Source organism: Elephas maximus, chromosome 11, assembly GCF_024166365.1.
Source record: "Elephas maximus indicus isolate mEleMax1 chromosome 11, mEleMax1 primary haplotype, whole genome shotgun sequence".
In the NCBI taxonomy this organism is placed as follows: Eukaryota; Metazoa; Chordata; class Mammalia; order Proboscidea; family Elephantidae; genus Elephas; species Elephas maximus.
The window spans coordinates 30,249,955-30,271,135 of NC_064829.1; the positions used below are offsets into that span (position 1 = coordinate 30,249,955).

Genomic DNA, 21,181 nt, shown 5'->3' on the forward strand with positions numbered 1-21,181 from the left:
TAGTGGGCGGCCCCAGGGTAGGGATGAAGTTGGGGGTCACGGGCGCTGGTGGCGCGGTGCTTCAGGCGCTCGTGTCAGAAGCGCCGCGGGCCGGGAGCGGCCGGCCCTTCCCCAGCTCTGTGCTGTTGCTGCGGCCCAGGCGGAGTTTGCCGTCTCCTTTTTAAAGCTTCTTTCCCTCTCTCTTCTCCCCACCTCTCGGGAGGACTGACCCGGGGCTTTGGGGTGGGCCGAGGCACGAGTCTCCAGGGCCTCCCTGTGTGGGTCCAACCACGGCGCGCTGGTCCCGGGCGGCCCGGCCAGGGCCACGGTGTGGAGTCTCCCGCGAGGGGCTGCAGGAAGCGGGGGCGGCGGCCCCTCCGGGACCGGCTCGGCAGGGGAAGGACACCCGGAAACGGATTTCGCTTCAGTGCAAGCGCGAGTCGGGTGCCCGGGAGAGAGCGGGAGGAGCGGGCGGGCGGACTGCTGCTGAGTAATTCCCCGCGGCGGCGGCGGCGGGCCTTGGCGCCCACATCCTCCGACGCGCTGCAGCCGGGCCGCGGCTCCTCCCCCGGCCCGCCCCCGCGCTCCCCGCGCGCTGCTCGGGGCTCGGGGCAGGTAGAGCGGAACCCGGCCCGTCGCGCGCCGGCCGCAGCAGCTGCCCGGGCGCCTCGCCGCAGCCCCGCGCGCGCCCATGGCGGGCTCCGAGCAGCAGCGGCCGCGGCGGCGGGACGACGGAGACTCGGCCGCGGCGGCGGCGGCGCCTCTGCAGGACGCGGAGCTAGCCCTGGCCGGCATCAACATGCTACTCAACAACGGCTTTAGGGAGTCGGACCAGCTTTTCAAACAATACAGGTGACCGACGCGCCCCTGCGCCCCCGCCCCGGCCGCGCGCACCGCGTGGCCTGTTCACGCGCTTCAAACTGACTCTGGCGCTTCCAAGCCCCCTCCCCTCCCTTCGGTCGTTCTCTAATTTCGGGTCCCGGCCCGGTACCCACGTCGCCTCCCCGGCCTGATCTGGCACCCGGAGCTTCTGCGACCTGGCCACATAACCCCTTTCCGCTGGCACCCAGCTCCACTGTCTTCCCCTCCCGGCTACCCGCTGCGCGCCCTCTCTCGCTCCCTCGGTCTCCCTCACTTTCTCCCAGGCCTCGCCCTCCCAGACGTCTCCGGTCTTCGCTTGCCCTGCCGCCGCCGCTGCCGGCTGTCCGGGAGTCGGTTCGCCTTGGAGCGGATGCGATTTGCGGGCGCAGCCAGCCTTGGACTTGCTGTGTTGTGACTCCGGCTCGGGAGGGCTTTTCCTCGTTTGGCCGGGCAGCCTTTGTGACTGCTTGGGGGACACATGCTGCACCGTGCCTGTTTCTCGCGCCTCAGCGTTACTTTGCATCGCTGTGCGTTCCAAACGCTTTTATTGTTTGATAACAAATACACATAATCGCCTTGCAGTGCAGGAATTGAGGCGGGGGATGGGGGGGCACAGCCTCTGTTCGCTCATCTCTCTGCCTGTCTTCTGATAACTCAGTCCTCAAAATGAGTTCCTAGTGCCTTTCACGCGAGTATGTGTATTACGGATTTCTGTAACTTAGAGGAAGGAAGAAGAAAATGGAGGGGTTTGTGTATGTGTTTAAGTATAAGAATGGAAAGAAAAGTACGTAAGTTCAGTTAGTGATTTTTATGTCTGAAAAAATAAAGTGAAAACTGAAACTTTAGTAGCTTTCTTTTGGGTGTGGGAGAAACCTTCCTGTCATTGGGGACCATAGAACCTGCAAGTTTGTGTTTGCACTTTGAGCGTTGACAGGGCTGAAGCATGTTGACTAGCAGCTTGCCTGTAGGTGTTTGAGGACCATGTGAGTCCCACATTTTAGATCCCGTACTTTGGTTAAAATGAGGGGAGAAATGTGCAGCTGTGACTGAGAGCCGCATCTGTAAGAAAGGAGACAGGAGGGATGGGCTCAGATACTGACACCTTGAGTTTTCAGAACTCAGCTATTGCTGGTTTCTTTTACCCAGCACAGCTTCCACGTTCTGGATGGCAAAGCAATTATCACGTGACTACAGACTTTTCACTAAAGACATTTTACTTTCAAATCAGCTTTTTTTGTCAGAAAATGAAAACTTCCTTAGCTTTACTCAAAATTTTATTTTTCAAACATACAAGTCTTGTTTTTAAACCCAAGTGTCATCAATGGCTGATGTGGAGAATAGATTTACAATGTCTACTCGTCCCACGGGCTCTCTTGTTTAGTTTTTAGCCGTATTTCACCACACACGTCAACAACATCTGGGTGTTTCATACACTGTGCTGTGGCTTTTAAAAACTACCAGTTTGTGATGTATGGGAGCAGGATGGAGAAAGTCTTAGGGTCCAATTTACTCTCTTTACTTCCTGATCAAGGTACCAAAACCCAAAACCAAACCAGGTGCTGTTGAGTTGTTTGTGACTCGTAGTGACCTTATACTTGTGTATTTCAATACTTCTTGTTTTGAAATGTTCTGATCCTGGTGGCGCAGTGGTTAAGAGCTTCGCTGCTAATCAAAAGGTCAGCGGTTTGACTCCACCAGCCACTCCTTGGAAACCCTGTGGGGCAGTTCTGCTCTGTCCTATAGGGTTGCTATGAGTTGGGATCGACTCCGTGGCAACGGGCTTGGTATACTGCCTTTGTACACTTACATCTACTTGTGGTTGCCTTTACATTGACAGCATGAAATAACAGTATTTTTGCCTTATGTGAACAGTTTTATGCACTGATAATTTTGTTGTTAGTTGTCATTGAGTTGGTGCTTGCTCAGGGTGACTTTATAACAGAAAAAAACGTTGCCCGGTTCTGCGCTATCTTCACGATTGTTGGTATGTTTGAGTCCGTTGTTGTGGCTGTTAGTCAGCTCATCTCAATGAGAGTTGGACTCGTTTTTGCTGACCCTCGACTTTACCAAACATGATGTCCTTTTCTAGCGATTGGTCTTTCCTGATACGTCCAAAATAAGCAAGTCGAAATCTTGCCATCCTTGCTTCTAATGAACATCCTGGTTGTATTTCTTCTAAGACTCATTTGTTCGTTCTTTTGTTCTTTCAGCAGTCCACAGTATATTCATTGCTCTTCACCAACACCACAGAGTCCCAGTGCATCAATTCTTCTCTCTTCCTTTTCCAGTATCCAACTTTTGCATGCATGTGAGGCTATTGAAAAGATCATGGCTTGCGTCCAAGATGCATGTTAGCATCAAAGTAATGTCTTTGCTATTTACAACTTTAAAGGGGTCTTTTGAAGCAGGTTTGCCCAATGCAGTACATCATTTGACCTCTCAACTGCTGCTTCCATGGGCATTGATTGTTGGTCCAGGTAGACTGTAATCCTTGACAACTTCCGTTTCTTTTCCATTTATCGGAATGTTGTGTATTGGTCCAGTGTGAGGATTTTTGTTTTTGGCACTGTTATAAATGATAAGGAAGTTCTCTCTCATAGCAACAAAAGAAAGGTGCACTTGGAAGGTGTTTCCCTGTGGGTGTGTGGGGGTGAAGGAAGGGCAGTGTGTCCAGGGAGGAGCCCTGCAGTAGAGGTAAGAGCTGTCTGCTTGTATTTTTTTAGTAGTCTTTATTTTTTAGAGCAGTTTTAGGTTTATAGAAAAATTGTGTAGAAAGCGCAGAGTTCCCAAATACCCTCTCTCCCACGCTACACACACGGTTTCTCCTATTATTAAATCTTGCATTCCAGTGGTACATTTGTTGCAATAGAACGAATACCGATGCATTAATATTAGCTTGTCGGTGTGTAACATTGTTTACTCTAGGTTTCACTCTTTTGATTGTACAGTTCTGTGGGTTCTTGACAAATGTATAATGTCTTGTGTTCACCATTACAATATCATACAGAATAGTTTCACTGCCTTTAAAATCGCCTGTGCTCCACCTGTTCATCCCTCCCCGCCTTCTGCTGAGTCCCAGGCAACCACTGATCTTTTCAATATCTGTAGTTTTGTCTTTTTCAGAATGTCACAGTTGGAATTACACAGTACGTAGCTTTTTCAGACTGGCTTCTTTCACTTAGCAATATGGATTAAGTTTTCTCCATGTCTTTTGGTGGCTTGATAGCTCATTTCTCTTTATTGCTGAATGACACTCCATCGTGTGGCTATACCACAGCTTGTTTATTTGCTCACCTGTTGAAGGACATCTGTAAGTTGCTTCCAGTTTTTTGCAATTATGAATAAATCTACCATAAACATTCATGTGAATGTTTTTTGTATGTGTGTATGTGGACATAAGTTTTGAGCTCTTTTGGGGTAAATACTTTAGAGTATAATTGCCAGATTGTGTGATAAGCCTATGTTTAGCTTTGTAAGAAACTGCTAGACTGTCTTCCAAAGTGACTGTACCATTTTACATTCCCATCAACAGTGACTGAGAGTTCTTCTTGCTCCACCTCCTCGGCAGCATGTTGTTGATGTTTTGGATTTTAACCATCCCCCTGGTGGCGCTGTGGTTAAGTGTTCGGCTGCTAACCAAAAGGGCAGTGGGAACGGGTTTAAAAAGCAAAGGAACCCTGGTGGCTCAGTGGTTATGCGCTTGGCTGCTAACCAAAAGTTTGGCAGTTCTAACCCACTAGCCACTTCACAGGAGAAAGATGTAGCAGTCTGCTTCTGTAAAGATTTACAGCCTTGGAAACCCTATGGGCAATTCTTCTCTGTCCCATAGGGTCACTATGAGTCAGAGTCCACTCAAGGATGCACAAGTGTGTAGAGGTATCTCATTGTTTTAATTTGCAGTTGCCTAACGACATATATGATGTTGAACATCTTTTCATATGCCCATTTGCCATTTGTATATCTTCTTTGGTGAGATATCTATTCAGGTTTTTTGCCCATTTTGTAATTAGGTTGTTTTTCTTTTTGTTGAGTTTTAATACATTTTTTTTTGAACATTTTGTATATAAATCCTTGTTTATCAAGTATGTTTTGCAAATATTTTCACCCAGTCTGTGGCTTATCTTTTATCCTCTTCACAGCCTCTTTTACAGAGCAGAAATTTTTCATTTTAATGACGTTCAACTTAACCAAGTTTTTCTTTCATGGATTGTGCTTTTCATGTTGCCTCTAAAAACTCATTGCCAAACCCAAGGTCATCTGAATTTCTCCTATTAGCTTCTGGGTGTTTTATGGTTTTGTATTTTACATTTAGGTCTGTGGTCTGTTTAGAGTTAATTTTTGTGAAAGGTGTGAGGTCAGTGTTTATATCTTTTTTTTTTTTTCTGTATGAATATCTGATTGTATTCTGAAGTGGAAATTGAAGATAAACAAGGGGGAAAATATTGTAGTACTGTGTTTTGCCAAGTACTGTGCTAGGAACATTCCCTCATATTCTCATTATTCTAATGATGCAGCAATGAGAGTGAGATGTAGTTGATCATGATAATTTTATGATGACAGACCTGAGACTCACAGTTTTTTTTTTTTTTTTAATGACATAAGCACATGACACAAGCGCCATGATCGTAAGTCAAGGGCTGTTTTCATTATACCATTCTGCCTCTCTCACCAAATTTGTTGTATTTTATAACTTGTCCCTCAGTCCTATCTTCCAGCAGCTTTAAAATGCTTTCTTAGGGTGGTGGGAGGGAGGGAAGAAGACAGGGCTGCACAGCAGTAGTGGTATCCTGTTGGCTTTCTCTTGCTCCCTTCGATTTGTTTGTGGTGTGGAAAGCCATTGCCTTCTTCCCACCTCCCAAACCGTGCTCTGGCCCATGGTTTTGGGAAGCACGGCTGTATAGTGCTATGGGAGTCAGCAACTGGTCCCAGCTCTAGTTTTGTCACTTTTCTAACTGGTGATCTTGGTTTCTCAAAATTGGAGTAGCAGTAAATAGTACCACCTCATAGTATAGTTACTAGAGGTAAATGAAATAACCTATGGATATATATGCCTGGCACCGTGTAGGTGGTGGTGGTTGTATGCTGTCAAGTCGATTCCGACTCATAGTGACCTTGTAGGACAGAGTAGAACTGCCCCATAGGGTTCCCAAGGCTGTAATCTTTATGGAAGGAGATTGCCACATTTTTCTTCCAAGGAGCAGCTGGCTGGTTCGAACTGCCGACCTTTCAGTTAGCAGCCGAGTGCCTAACCACTGCACCACCAGGGCTCCTTGGCAGAATGTAAGCATTCAGTAAACCCTAGCTAGTGTTTGAGCAGTGTCTGTGGATGACGCAGATGGTTAACATGCTTGGCTGCTAACTAAAGGTTGGAGGTTCAAGTCCAGCCAGAGGCACCTCAGAAGAAAGTCCTGGTGGTCTGCTTCCAAAAAATAGCCCTTGAAAACCCTGTGGAGCACAGTTCTACTCTGACGCCCATGGGGTCCCCGTGAATTTGAATCAGCTCAATGGCAACTGGTTTTACTGGTTTTTTGGCATTTTTGCATGATGCCTTCATCACTATTATTGTGCTTTCTTCCTGACTGCAATGTTTGTGTAACAGGCAAAATGTCCTGTATGCATGTAACTTGTGTATTTAAAGTTAGCTTCACATACCTTCTACATGAAAGGTTTAAGATCATATTAACCCATTGCCGTCAAGTTGATTCCGACTCATAGCGACCCTATAGGACAGAGGAGAACTGCCCTATAGAGTTTCCAAGATGCAGCTGGTGGATTTGAACCAATGACCTTTTGGTTGGCAGCTGAGTTCTTAACCACTGTGCCACCAGGGCTCCAAGATCATATTATGCATTGGGAAATGTCCTGTTCCAAAGCTGAATGGTCAGCATTGGCCTCAGATCGTGTGTTGGGGAAACCTCTAGCTCATTGTTTCCACAGAAGAGAGAGAACAGACTTACCAGTTCTATCTCCTTTCCTAGGATTGTTTAGTTACGAAGGCTACTGTTCCCCTAGGAGTAAAGTAAACCTTCTAGAATCCTATTGTTACAGTTTAGTAATAGAAACATATTCTGTATCTAGAGTAACAGTAACATTTAAATTAAGCAAGAAGATCATTTTCTCATGCCATATTACTAGGATGATAGCAGTTTCATCACTAGTTACCGTGAGAAACGGTAACTTCGTTAAGACAGATTATCATGAAAGCCATTCTGAATTAGTTCAGTTTGAGTTGTATAATTCAGCTATCATACACACGTTGTTGTTAATTACCATTGAGATGGCCCCTGACTCAAGGCCACCCCATGTATTACAGAGTAGAAATGCTCTGTAGGGTTTTCTTGGGTGTACTCTTCATAGAAGCAGTTCACCAGACCTTTCTTTTACATAGCTGCTGGGTGGGTTCGAACTGCCAACCCTTAGGTTAGTATCTGATTGCAAATTGCTTATGCCACCCAGGCTCTTATCATACATATAGGAAATGTGCCTAGGTAGAAGCCTTTTCAGATATAAGACATTCTGTAGTTGGGATTTCAAAACATAGCTGCCACTTCTATTGCAGCTCTAGAATAATGTGGTAACAAGCCGCCCTGTTGTTGGTGCTCACCTGCCATTATGCACTATGAGATGATTTTCAGTGATCAGGACATATTTGTGTTGCTTTGGGGTCTTTCTGCTTTGTGCCTGAAGATATACCTTTGTAAGGGTCATGATACTGACCACAGGAAATCAAACTCCTGAAGTCTTATTAGGGCTCAGTGCTTTAATCCAGCAGTAGTCCCCCTCCCCCTGCCATGCAAACACGCACACATGCACATACACACACTCTTAAGTGATGCTCACATGTGTGACACACACTCCGACCTTTAGATCCTCGGCACATGATGAGACAGACCATGGGTTCTGTGCACAGACAGGTGCCAGGTTGTAGGCGTTGCAGTAGAGGTAAGGTTGATGGTGGTAGCGGGCTGGTAGGCATGTCCATGGTTTGCAGTAGTCTGTATGAGCAGAGAGAAGCAGCGTCTAGCCTACCCTGAAGGAGAATTTTGTGGAGGAAATGATGCCAGAGCTAAGGATGGGGTAGAAGTGAGTTTGTTGAAGCATGAGAAGTGGTTGGAGTAGCTGGGGTGGGCGGTGGAGACTATGGTGGAGGTGAGGTGGTGAAGTGGACGTGGATGTCCAGGGGATGGAACCGTGATAGACCTGCATGGAGACATGCATGGCAGTGAGAGAAGGGGGTGAGAACTGCAAGCTGATCCGTGTTATCAGGCTGTCATGTTTGATGGGTTATTCCACATTTGTTATTTCCTTCTCAGATCCACTGGCTGGTGCATGTTTCCTATGAGTCAGCGCTTATTGTCAGGGTTACTTCGATGTTAGGTGTCCGGTCAACGTGTTTTACAATGACCCCTGCCCTTCACGGGGTGGCCATCACATTGTAATTAACTCTGGGCTCCTCAGGGCCTCAGTGCTCTGATGTCACCATCTTTTCCCCTTTGTAGCTACCTGGATTTGAAGTATTACTTTGTTATTTAACCAGAGAGCTGGCAGGAGATATGAAGCACATTGAGCTATGAGGAAGGCGAGAAACATTGGGAGCTCCTGGCCAATATGAACTTGGAGGCAAAATCACCTCCGTGGCAACTGGTAGACCTTATTCCACAGGCCTGAGGTTTACCCTTCCTTCTTCTTCTCCTGCTTTAGCTCCCAGTGTTACTTCTGACTCCAAAACCTCTGCCGTTCTTATCCCTGTTGACACGATCACGGATTTCTGACATAAAAAAAAAAAAAAAAATTTTTTTTTTTTTTACATAGGCATTATTAAAAAGTCATATTTAGGCATTGTCAAGTAAAATAAAATGCACATAACAGTTATTATTATAAATGTTTATTGATGGTAAATATACATGAATAAGTGAGGATTTGACAGATTATGAGTACATGGTTGTTATGATGAATTGTGATATTTTTCTTTTCCTTTTTCAATTGTAAGGATTGCAAAATTTATTAAAAATAAAAAGTGATAAAAAATCATGGTGAGTAGTGTGTGTGTGTAATAAATATATGGACCCTAGATTGCCTAACACAGTTTATGGCACATGTGAAAAAACCATATGACATATGGCCTCGTGTTATGAGTAGGAAGCCAGTATTACCATTGCGACAACTCAGTGTAATCCGGGAGCTGGCAGACTATGGCCCGTGGGCAAAATCTGGCCTGCTTTCTGTTTTTGTAAATAAAGTTTTATTGGAACACAGCCACACATATGGTCACATACTGTCTATGGCTGCTTTCATACTGCAACAGCAGAATTGCATAGTTGTGACAGAGACCATTCGGCATGCAAAGCCTAAGATACTTGCTGTCTGGCCCTTCACAGAAAAAGTTTGCTGACCATTGATGGAAACCATAGTCCTTCCTGGAAAAAAACTCAAAATGCAAGTGTGAGAGACCTTGGGCCAGTAGGCATCTGAGTGCTTGTTCTGTGCCCAAAACGGTATCAGATACTTCAGCAGACGGGGAGGGTTGGTAGGCTGCCGGTGTTTTCTGGGTGTTTGGGTGCTCACAGACAGCAGTGTGTCTCTACCATGCTATGGGGGTCTCTGGGAGTGTCCATAGATGCAGACGTGTAAGAAAAGGAGAAGCAATGAAAAGCAGAAATGGTCAAGGGGAACTGGCAGGAAGAGCTGACAGGAAGCTCATTTGTTGAATTTTTCCATCCTCTCAGTTCCTTGGTGTGTTTGTAGAAAGGTTGATAATTTTTTACTCAACTATTACACTGCCTGATAAGTTTGCAATTAGAGACTCGCAGGGCCGCCATGAGTTGGAATTGACTCGACGGCAGTGGGTTTGGTTTGGTTTTTGGTTTCGACTTAATAGGAATTCTTAAAAAAAAAAAAAAAAAAATGCAGCTGCCTGTAAGAATAATGGGAGTGTTTCTGGGAAATTATCAGAAAAATTGAATACTGTGTTGTGCGTATAAACACGCAAAGTTAAACACGTGAGCCCTTGGAAGAAACTGTGAGTCACTTGTACTGTATTAACAGGTTATTCAGTGAGATGACCCTCGTAGACCCCTAACCCTGTTGGTAAGAGCTATACTGAGTGAAATGAAGTTTTGATGAGGGTAAGAAAAAAAGGGAGAAATAAATAAGATTGAGGCATGAACACTTTATACTACAGTTAAAGGAAACTATTTGTAGTTCCCCAAACACATCATGATATTTCGGGGGCCTTTTCCTCACTCTTACCTTTTACATGGAGTGATGGCACAGTGGTTAAGAGCTTGGTTGCTAATCAAAAGGTTGGCAGTTTGAATCCACCAGCCATTGCTTGGAAACCCTGATGGGCAGTTCTACTCTGTCCTATAGGGTCAATATGAGTTGGAATTGGCAACGGGTTTTTTAAAAATACTTTTTGCACAGTAGGTATTTTAGCTACTAAAATACCTTTTTTTTTTCATCCATCTCGCTTGCCAGTGTAGCCCTCCTCCTTAGCCAGCAACAGCAGTGGGGCTTTGAATAGGCCGATGTTCAGAAGGACTCAAGGAGAAGAGACAGGATAAAAATAAAAAAGTACAGAAAAGAGGACAGCTGCGTAGCATAGATGGATTTTTCTGTTATTTCCAAAGTTTTCCTAGTCAAGGGGTTGGAGTTGGGTAGGGAGGATCTCGTGACTGTTCTATACTCCTTCCACCACTTTCTCTGTTCCCAGCACCATAGATTCCCACGTGTGTGTTCATACTGCCATGTGGGTTCCACTGGGGATGGAATAGGCCTTTGTGACTTTACCTGGGGATCTAGTCACCATTTAAAGCGTTTTATGGGGAAGATGCATTCCAATTTTGACAAGTGACTTTGAATATGTATTTGCTGTATAAAAGGAGAAAGCCATGGCTTCTTGAGATTTGATCTGAAGATTGAGATAGGGGATTTAATTCTCGTGTAACGATGGTTGATGGTTGATGGTTGGACATTTGAAGCCCTTTTCCCCAGCTAAGGTTGCTTTCTCCATCCCTTCCTTCTTGCTCAAGAATTTCAGAACATAAGAAATATATATACAACAGGTAGTTACTCCTAGTTTTTTAGTAATACTGTCAGTTATTACAGAGAAAGCCCTACAGAGTGAGGAAGTGCATCTCTTTGCAGATGTAGGTACTAGCAGATTGAGTGTCTGCCATGTGCAGGGTACAAAGATGAAAAGCAGGTGCTGCGTCTTACTTAATACCTTTCTTTGAATCTACCTAAATAAGACTCACTTGAACCCTTAGCCTTGTCCAAGGTTGTAATATCTGTGAAAGTGTTGGTTTAGGGGACTATTAATGTTTTCTAATGCATGTAAAAATAAACACACAGTGGTAAAAACTAGACAGTGCTTACTGTGTGCCAGGCCACATGCCTGGCACTCCATGTATTTTAACTCCCTTAATCCTCACCCTGGTGGGCCGTGGTGGTTCAGTTGTAGAGTTCCCTGCTTCCGTGCAGGAGGCCCAGGTTCCATTCCTGGCTAATACACTTTAGGGGCAGCTACCACCTGTCTGTCAGTGGTGGCTTGTGTGTTGTTATGATGCTGAACAGAGCTTCCAGACTAAGAAGGACTAGGAAGAAAGGCCTGGTGATCTACTTCCAAAAATCAGCCAGTGAAAACCCTGTGGGTCACAACTGTACAGTCCTGTTGTGCATAGAGTCACCATGACTCAGGGGCCAATTCAGTGGCAGCTAACGGCAGAAATCGTCACCCCTGCTCTGGGAGGGGATGTACTTCATATCTTCATTTTATGGCTGGAGGAACTGATACCCAGTGAATGAAGTGATCTGTTCCAGGTCACAGGGCAGTAAGTGGGAAAGCTGGGTTTGAACCTAGACTGGCTGGCTCCAGAGTCTGGGTGTTTAACCACTATGGTACACACCTCTCTTATGTAACTTTTACAATAAAGATGCTTATCTGTGTGCTGCTAAAGCCATTTTGGGGTGAGTTCTCCCAGCAATATGCAGACCATACTTTGATACACAGAGGCTAGCTGACGAACTTCCGGGGTGGTCTGTCTTCCGTGGCTATGTCAGCCCTGAGCTTTAGACCCTTTGTGATTCTCCATCTTGTACAGTAAGTCCAAGCTTGGCATAAAGTATCCTGTCATCTGCCCCTGTCTGCTTCTCTGCCTCCCTCCTCCCTTTCCCCCTTACCCCTTCCACTCTAGCCGTGTTGGAATACTTTGGATCATCTAGCTACTTCTGACTTGTCCTTCAAGACGCACCTCAGATTTCCGTGAAGAGATTTCTTGATTGCTCTGTGTTTCTGTAGCATCCTGCCCTTCTTTTTATCCAGCACTTGCATTGCACTGAAGTTGTTTCCGTGTCTGCCTGCTTTTGGTCTATGAGAGGGCTGAGATAGTAAAGACAGTTTGTCTACACATCCTCTCCAGGTGTTGTTGGAGCAATGTGGGGTCTGAGATGTAGTACAGGCATCCCAGGTCACCTTTGTCTGCCGGTTGGTACAGTACAGCTAATGACCCACTGCCCTTTAGCAGCTCTGAAGCCTTGTATGCCTCATCACCCCTTTCCGTACTGATGTTGTAGGTGTGTCTCTTGACCCAGTTTGAGATGTTCCAGACAGTCCCTAAAATTGATGCCGTTCTCATGAGCGGGTAAGAGAATCCCTCTCTGTCCCCCTCCTGCCCCTTCCCTTTTATACAACCTAGCTTCCAGATCTTAGTAGGGAATTATAGGGAGCAAGAAGTCCCTGGGTGGTGCAAATCATGTCTTGGAAGAAAGGCCTGGTGGCCTACTTCTGAAAAATCATTGAGAATGTTCTGCATTCTACTTTGGTGAGTAGCGTCTGAGGTCTTAAAAGCCTGTGAGTGGCGACCTAAGATACTCCACTTGTCCCACCCCGTCAGGAGCAAGGGAGAAGGAAGAAAACTAAAGATATAAGGGAAAGATGAGTCCAAAGGACTAATGGACCACAACTCCCACAGCCTCCACCAAACTTAGTCCAGTACAACTAGATGGTGCCTGTCTATCGCCACCAACTGCTCTGACAGGGATCACGATAGAGGGTCCTGGACAGAGCTGGAGAAACCTGTAGAACAAAACTGTAACTCATAAAAAAAGACCAGACTTACTGGCCTGACAGAGACTGGAAAATCCCTGAGAGTATGGCCCCTGGACACCCTTTTAGCTCAGAAATGAAGTCACTCCTGAGGTTCACCTTTCAGCCAAAGATTAGATAGGCTCATACAACAAAACAAGGCTAAAGGGGCACATCAGCCCAGGGGCAAAGACTAGAAGGCAGGAGAGGACAGGAAAGCTGGTAATAGGGAACCCAGTGTCGAGAAGGGAGAGTGTTTACATGTCGTGGGGTTGGTAACCAATGTCATAAAGCAATATGTGTACCACCTGTTTAATGAGAAGCTAGCTTGTTCTGTAAGCCTTCATCTAAAGTACAGTAAACAAAAAGAAAGAAAGAAAGAAAAAATTATCCATTGAAAACCCTATGAGCACAGCTCTACTCTGACATACATGGGGTTGCCATGAGCTCAAATGGGCCTAATGGAATGGTTGGGAGCAGAACTGCTATGGAACATAAGCTGGCCTGGATAGGTGCCCTCAGAGGGAACGCCGAGGGCCCTAGGATGAACTGTCTTGCTTCTGAGGCAGTTGTCACTCTGGGAATCCTCACTCTTTGGGTGATTTGTTCTCGCTGTAGTGCTGTGTCCAGTGAAGAAGGAGACTTAGCCTAACTATCCAGGGCTTTCAGTTTTTTCACCTGCCCACTTACACAGAACTCTGGACTGCTCCTGGGTGGTGGTATAGTATCTCTTCTGGTGTCCACTGCCTCCCTGGTGTGAGAAGGCAGAACTGTAGCTACCAGACTCCAAAAGCCCTGTCCTGAGTTTCAGGAAGAACTTGGAACTGGGAGGTGGAGCTTTCTAGAACAGTGGTTTTCAACTCTCTCAGACCTAATACCCTCGTTTTGTAACAGGTATTTTGTCATTCCACTTTTGTGATCCTAAAACTAAATTGGTAGATCATTTAATTATCTAAATTAGATAGTTTAACCTACACACAATGTCAAAAAAAAAAAATCAGTGTAATGCCCAGAGTATTAGGAGAAGTAAAAAGAAATTCACAATAAGAACTACATACATTTCACAATGTAAATGCCTAGCGCATCTTCATCAGGAAATAAAATGAAGTCATTAGATGCTTGCACCTATGTGTAATGAATCAATTTGAATTTAGAAGATGATCACAAGCCATTTCTGGAAGTAGAAAAACAAGGGCAGGTGTAATTTAAAATGAAAGAAATAACAGAGCAAACTTACCTTTATATGTTAAGAGAAAGCAGGAAATAACCTTAACTGATGGAGAGATAACCTGCCAAGACAAAATAGTCATTGTCTAGGTGGAGAAAATGAGCAAGTGTGATATTTTTGCAAATGAGCTTGGCCTTGTTTGTCAGGGAGGTATCAAGATCATTCCCTATCTTAGCGTGGGATGCGTGCTGACAGTCATCTCAGAAAGGACACCTCCCATCTTTTACCAGTACCAGTAGCCAGTTGCTTTCCAGTTGATCTGACTCATCGTGACCCCATGTGTGTAAGATTACAACTGGGCTCCATAGAGTTTTCAATAGCTGCTATTTTGGAAGTGTATCAGCAGGCCTTTCTTCCAAGGAGCCTGTGGATGGACTTGAACTGCCGGTCTTCAGGTTAGTAGCCTGGCACGTTAACAGTTTGCACCACGTGGTGATTCCTTCATCTTTAAATCCCTCCACAAATCAAGTACTTCAGACACATAGCCCTTACTAGGTGTCCATGATTAGAGGATGAATTGGGAAAAAAGTTTATAGGGACGTTATGGGGGCTGACCCCTGAGGATAGTATTAGAGTATGACTGAAAATAAGAATCACACCTGAAATAAATAATTTCAATATGTAATTTTCAGTATGCTATAAGATTTTTAAAATTTTGAATGGCTAAAATGAAATATTTTAAAATGCATTAGTGAAACTCATTGGTATCCAGTATTTCATGCACCTTCAATAATTTACTTGGCTTTAAATATATTAAAAGGAGCTTTAAATATCCCTATTAAATATTGGCGAGTGATTGCTACAGATGCAGATACCACAGTATAGCTGTGGGTCGTTGGCAACTTAGATGGCACAGGCAGTGTTGCTGTTGGGCACAAGGTTCTCCCCAGTTGTGAACAACTCTAGATACAAAGATTTGAGCACAACAGTGCACAGTCTTCCCTTGATTTACACAGTAGTTGCATTCATGGAAAATACAGAGTATATTTAAGCAGTGCAAAAACGATTTTGTGTTTATATGTAAATGGTGGAAAGTTCTAGAACTAAATAATTATAAACAGTTTTTTATCTACATGAATGTTTAGGAGATGTTGAAAATTTGTGCAGAACATGGGACTGTGCACAGGACTGTCTCCCACCTTGCAAGATGCCTACAATCCTTGGCCCCATGCTAAAAATTTCAGTAACCCCTCCAGTCACCCTGTCACCCCATAATGACCTGAAGGTTTCCAAAAGGCCTCCATCCAGAAGCACTGATTCTGGGGCTACGGGGTTCAGGGGGAGGTTTGGTCTCTGCAGCTGAAGTGCCCCACTGCTCGAAACAGCACATGGTGGGGTCTTTCCACTAAAATTGTAGGGCTGTAGGAGGGGAGAGGCTGCCTGGGTGGGCTTAGCTGTTGCAGAAAGAGCATGCTGGAGAAGGTAGTGCCTTCCATTGCAGCTGTTGCTACAGGTGCCAGGGCAGAGCCCAGATGTGGGGTTCTTTGAGGGATGAAGAGCCCCGTTGTCAAGCTGAATGGGTTACAGCTCTTAAACACCAGCTTATTCTGGTTGCATACACAGCTGCTTCTGCACAGGACCCATGCAGCTCCAGGAAGGGACATCAGCACCAGGGCTTTGAACTGGTTCTTCCCAGTTCAGTCATGGCCCAGGAAGTGACACCGGAGCAGACCTGAATTTTAGAAATTTGGGTGAACCAGAACCATAACCAGAATGGGAAAAATTGCAGGCCAAAGCCCTGTTAGGAACTTAATCTCCCTCTTAGAAAACACGGGCAACATATGCGTTGCATAGCAACCAAATCTCTTGCCTGTTGGATTTTGCGCAGAGTTGGAACAAACGGTATGCCGCTCAAAGATGGTGGCTGACTGTGCCGCTTTGGATGTGGCAGTAATCCAGTCTCAGGCATCAGGCTCTTGAGAGAGCTCACTATGCTTCTTCCAAGTCTCACTTTCTAGGGTTTTGACCCATAATTTTTTCCATCCAGCTATGGCTCTAGATTGCCCAAATTTTAAAAATTTGGGTCTGTTCCGGTTTCACTTCGTTGGCCATGACTGAACCAATTCTAACCAGTTTGAAGCCCTGATCAGCACTGATTCTGTCCCTTGCTATGTGGATGGAGAACCAGGGGCTGTTCCCTTCTTTGTATTTGATGTGAAGCTGGCTTGCAGGACCTGTATCTCTCAAAACTCAAGAAACCTTCATTTCAGAGGCCTTGCTACCTGGCCAAATGACTGGAAGGGATCCATATTTGTACCCATTCCAAAGAAGGGTGATCCAATGGAATGTGGAAATTATCGAACAATATCATTAATATCACATAGAAATAAAATTTTGCTGAAGATAATTCAAAATCAGTTTCAGCAGTACATCGACAGGGAACTGGCAGAAATTCAAGGTGGATTCAGAAGAGGATGTGGAACAAGGATATCATTGCTGATGTCAGATGGATCTTGGCTGAAAGCAGAGACTACCGGAAAGATGTTTACCTGTGTTTTATTGACAATGCAAAGGCGTTGGATCATAACAAATTATGGATAACATTGTGAAGAATGAGAATTCCAGAACACTTAATTGTGCTTATGCAGAACCTGTACATAAATCAAGAGGCAGTCATTCAGACAGAACAAGGGGATACTGCGTGGTTTAAAATCAGGAAAGATATGGGTCAGGGTTGTATCCTTTCGCCGTATTTACTCAACCTGTATGCTGAGCATATAATCCAATCTGGACTATATGAAGAAGAACGGGGCATCAAGATTGGAGGAACATTCATTGACAACCTGCAGTGTGCAGATGACAGAACCTTGCTTGCTGAAAGTGAAGAGGACTTGAAGCACTTACTGATGAAGGTCAAAGTCTATAGCCTTCAGTATTGATTACACCTCAACATAAAGAAAACAAAAATCCTCACAACTGGACCAATAAGGAACACCATGATAAATGGAGACAATATTGACATTGCCAAGGATTTCATTTTACTTGGATCTACAGTCAACACCATGTGTCTGTCAGTTTGTCATACTGTGGGAGCTTGTGTGTTGCTGTGATGCTGGAAGCTATGCCACCACTATTCAGATACTAGCAGGATCACCCATGGAGGACAAGTTTCAGCTGAGCTTCCAGACTGAGACAGACTAGGAAGAAGGACCCAGCAGTCTACTTCTGAAACACATTAGCCAGTGAAAACCTTATGAATAGCAGCGGAACATTGTCTGATGTAGTGCTAGAAGATGAGCCCCCCAGGTTGGAAGGCACTCAAAAGATGGCTGGGGAAGAGCTGCCTCCTTAATGACATGGATGGAGTAAAGCTTTTGGGACCTTCATTTGCTGATGTGGCATGACTCAAAATGAGAAGAAACAGCTGCAAACATCCATGGAAGCAGCAGTGAAGAAATCAAATGATGCGTTGCATTGGGCTAGTCTGCTGCAAAAAACCTCTTTAAAGTGTTCAGAAGCAAAGATGTCTCTTGATGCACCTGACCTAAGCATGGTATTTTCAGTTCCCTCATACGCATGTGAAACATGGACAAAGAATAAAGAAGACCAAAGAAGAATTGATATCTTCAAATTATGGTGTTGGCAACGAATATTGAATATACCATGGACTGCCAGAAGAATGAACAAATCTGTCTTGGAAGAAGCCGGAATGCTCCTCAGAAGCAAGGACGGCAAGACCTTATGTCACGTACTTTGGAAATGTTATCAGGAGGGACCAGTCCCTGGCAAAGGACGTCATACTTGGTAAAGTTGAGGGTCAGTGAAAAAGAGGAAAACCCTCAATGAGATGGATTGACACAGTGGCTACAATGATGGACTCAAGCATAACAACAATTGTGAGAATGACGCAAGACCGGGCAGTGTTTTGTTCTGTTGGACATAGGGTCATTATGAGTCAGAACTGACTGGATGGCACCTAGCAACAACAATGAGTTTCTCTGACACCACCCTTTAACGTTATTCTGACTTTGAATCTTGGGGTGTAAATTGGCCTAATCCTTCGCAAGAGTTGATAAAGTTTTTTGCAAGCAGGTAAATGAAAAAAGAAAAAAAAGGTCAAAGTTTCCAGGAGTCAGGGCACAGTTGACCTGACATTACAGAGCCAAGGGGACAATGAAAGCGATTCTTTTGAAATGTGGGAAAATATGGCAAATGCTTCAAGGTGATTGCTAGTGGGGGGTGATGGGGATCAAAACACCACAATTTAGTCAGTGATCAGATATGCAGAGCTTTCCCCAACCCCACCCTCAACCGTGACATCAGCCGCATACCATATGTCTTAGTCATCTCGTGCTGCTTTAACAGAAATAAAGTGGATGGCTTTAAAAAAATAGCAATTTATTTTCTCACAGTCTAGTAGGCTAGAAGCCCAAATTCAGGGTGGCACTTCTAGGGGAAGGCTTTCTTTCTGTGTTGGTTCTGGAGGAACGTCCTGGTCTCTTTGAGCTTCTGATCCTTTGCAGTCTTCATGTGGCTTGGCATCTCTGCTCTGCTGGCTTGTTTAATCTCTTTTATATCTCAAAAGAAATTGATTCGAGATACACCAGGAAAACCTGGCTTGTTAACATAACAAAGACAACCCATTCCCAAATGGGATTTTAACCACAGCTATAATCTTCCTTGCTGGGTGGGGCTTTCCTAGAAAAACGTGAGTCTGAGAGCAACGGTTCTCTCCCGTAGTTCTTAACAGTGATCAAGCCTTACTGGCTGCTCTCCCCACTTGGCCTTCTTATCATCTAGACAGATGTGTTTTGCTGTGGGACTGCACGTTCTTGTCTCAGCTCTGCAGCAGCCCTCCTTTTGGTTTTATCTCATGTGAATTATTCATCCCATAACGTAGCCGTCAGCAGCTTATCTCTAGCACAGGTAAATTTTTTGGTACTATTTTAACATGTGAGAAAAAGAGGGAAATGACATTTTGTATCCCCGAGTTCAGGTTGAATTTGCCAAATGACAGAGATTTCATTTTTGAGAAGCAATTGGATTAAAGTGAAACTCATGCTATCTGGCTGCCCCAGGATTGCTCTGGTGTCATGAATCACTGTCAGCACTCTGAGGGCTTTCCCCCTCATTTTGAACCGTGAATTGCAAAATCTCAAGCTATGCGTTGTCAGCTGATCTCCGGATCAAGAAAGAACTTGATGTCCTTGTTTCTTGTAGATCATGCTTACCCTCTTTATTAAGTTCCAAAATAAAGAAGCACGTTGAATTTGTTAGCTGCACGTCTTGATGTTGTGACTCTTGAACTGTCAAGGCTAGAATGGGCTGCTTCTGTAGGCCTGCGAGCATTGAAGTTTTGAGGCTTCTGACTTTCTTCCACATTAGAGCAAGGTTTTCTTGTTGTTGTTGTTAGCTGCTGTGGAGTTGGCCCCCACTCATGGCAACCCCATACACAACGGGACGAAAGGCTGCCCGGTCCTACACCATCCCCATGATCTGTTGAGTATTGGACCATTGTGATCCATAGATTTTTCACTGGCTGATTTTTGGAAGTAGAACTCCAAGCTTTCTCCCATTCCCATGATTGGTTGTGGGTCAGACCGTTGTCATCTGTAGAGTTTTCTTTGGTTGATTTTTCAGAAGTATCACCAGGTCTTTCCTCCTAGTTTTTCTTAGTCTGGAAGCTCCACTGAAACCTGTTAAATATCATAGCACTGACAGACAGGTGGTGGCTGTACTTGAAGGTATTGGCCAGAATTGAACCTGGGTGTCCCACATGGAAGGTGAGAATTTTACTATTGAACCACCTTTGTCCCCTGTAGCAAGGCTTTTATCTACTTAATTGTTCAGAAAAGAGTTTTGTTTACATCTTGAGTGCCATTTGCTTCAGCTGTCAACCAGTCATTACTTTGAATTATCTAAATTACAAACTGAGCTAGAAATTACTCCTCTCAAATATCCTTTTGTTGTTGTTAGGTGCCATCGAGTCAGTTCCTGCTCATAGCGACCCTATAGGACACAGTAGAGCAGCCCCATAGGGTTTCCAAGGAGTGGCTGGTGGATTTGAACTGCTGACCTTTTGGTTAGCAGCTGAGCCCTTAACCACTGTGTCAGCAGGGCTCAAATAGCATAGGAAAAAAAAAAAGAGAAAGACCCCTGGAGAGTGAGAGGAAAATATCTGCCCAAAGTAGTTTAGCCAGGTGTGTGGACCCACCGTGGTGGAATTTCTCTTGTTCTGGAGAAATTGCCAAAGTAAAAATGGTAAAAACTGAGAGAGTGGCTGGAGGTTTTTCGGTAGTCCTGTGTGGCATCTTGGCTCTGTGCTGGATGTGAGAGAGAATAGTTGAGACTAACTTGAAATTGTGAGCTTTTCTCTTGACTAGGGGAATGATGAGTTTTATCTCAAAGTAAAGCCAAACAGAATGTCCTCAAAGAGATGTTCTATAGGTAGTAAAGTGTGGATTTATAATTAAGGAAGATTATGAATAATGAAGTAACCCAAAATGAAATTTTCTGCTAAGAACTAAAGGAAATGAGCTGTATGTGCCTTGGTGAAAGACACTTTCTTATGAAGTTCAGTTGTTTTCTAAGAACTAGTGTACTAAGGTTTCATTATGAAGACTAAGTCTCTAGTTTCCTGGTTCATTTCGAAGCGCCTTTTAAGTTGAAAACAGAGAAATCTCCAACAGTGTTTAAATGACTTATCTAAAATAATGTTCAATTGTTTATATAAACAGCTGAGTGTTTAATACTTCCAGTATTCATGTAGTTTGTGGATCACTGCCCTTGCGTCATTGCTTATTAGCGACCCAATTATAACTGAAAGATGAGAAAATAATGAAAACATGTTGATCATTTTGGCTGCTTTTAAAATCGTTCTTATTGACGGATTGGTGGGAAAGAGTTTTTAGCTATTTGATAAAACGTGGTTTGGGTGTTGTTTCTAAGTTGCTTGTCAATGCTGCCTCCATCTGCTATTGGCCTAGAGCAGAGATGATTGAGCTGACTGTCAATTTGAATGACTTAAGGTAAAGATGGAACTAAAGCGGATGGGTTACGGAGATACTTGATTCACATTAATGACCGAA

General features: G+C 44.5%; 1 protein-coding gene across 1 annotated transcript in view; it reads left to right on the forward strand.

Annotated features, from left to right (window-relative positions):
* The first annotated feature begins 651 nt into the window (after positions 1–651).
* Positions 652–21,181, forward strand: part of TTC39C (tetratricopeptide repeat domain 39C) — a 100,478-nt gene continuing 79,948 nt past the window's right edge. Inside the window, exon 1 of the mRNA XM_049901665.1 lies at positions 652–831. Within this exon, the coding sequence (XP_049757622.1) occupies positions 671–831 (161 nt within the window). The 5' untranslated portion in view covers positions 652–670. The remainder of the gene's footprint in view (positions 832–21,181) is intronic.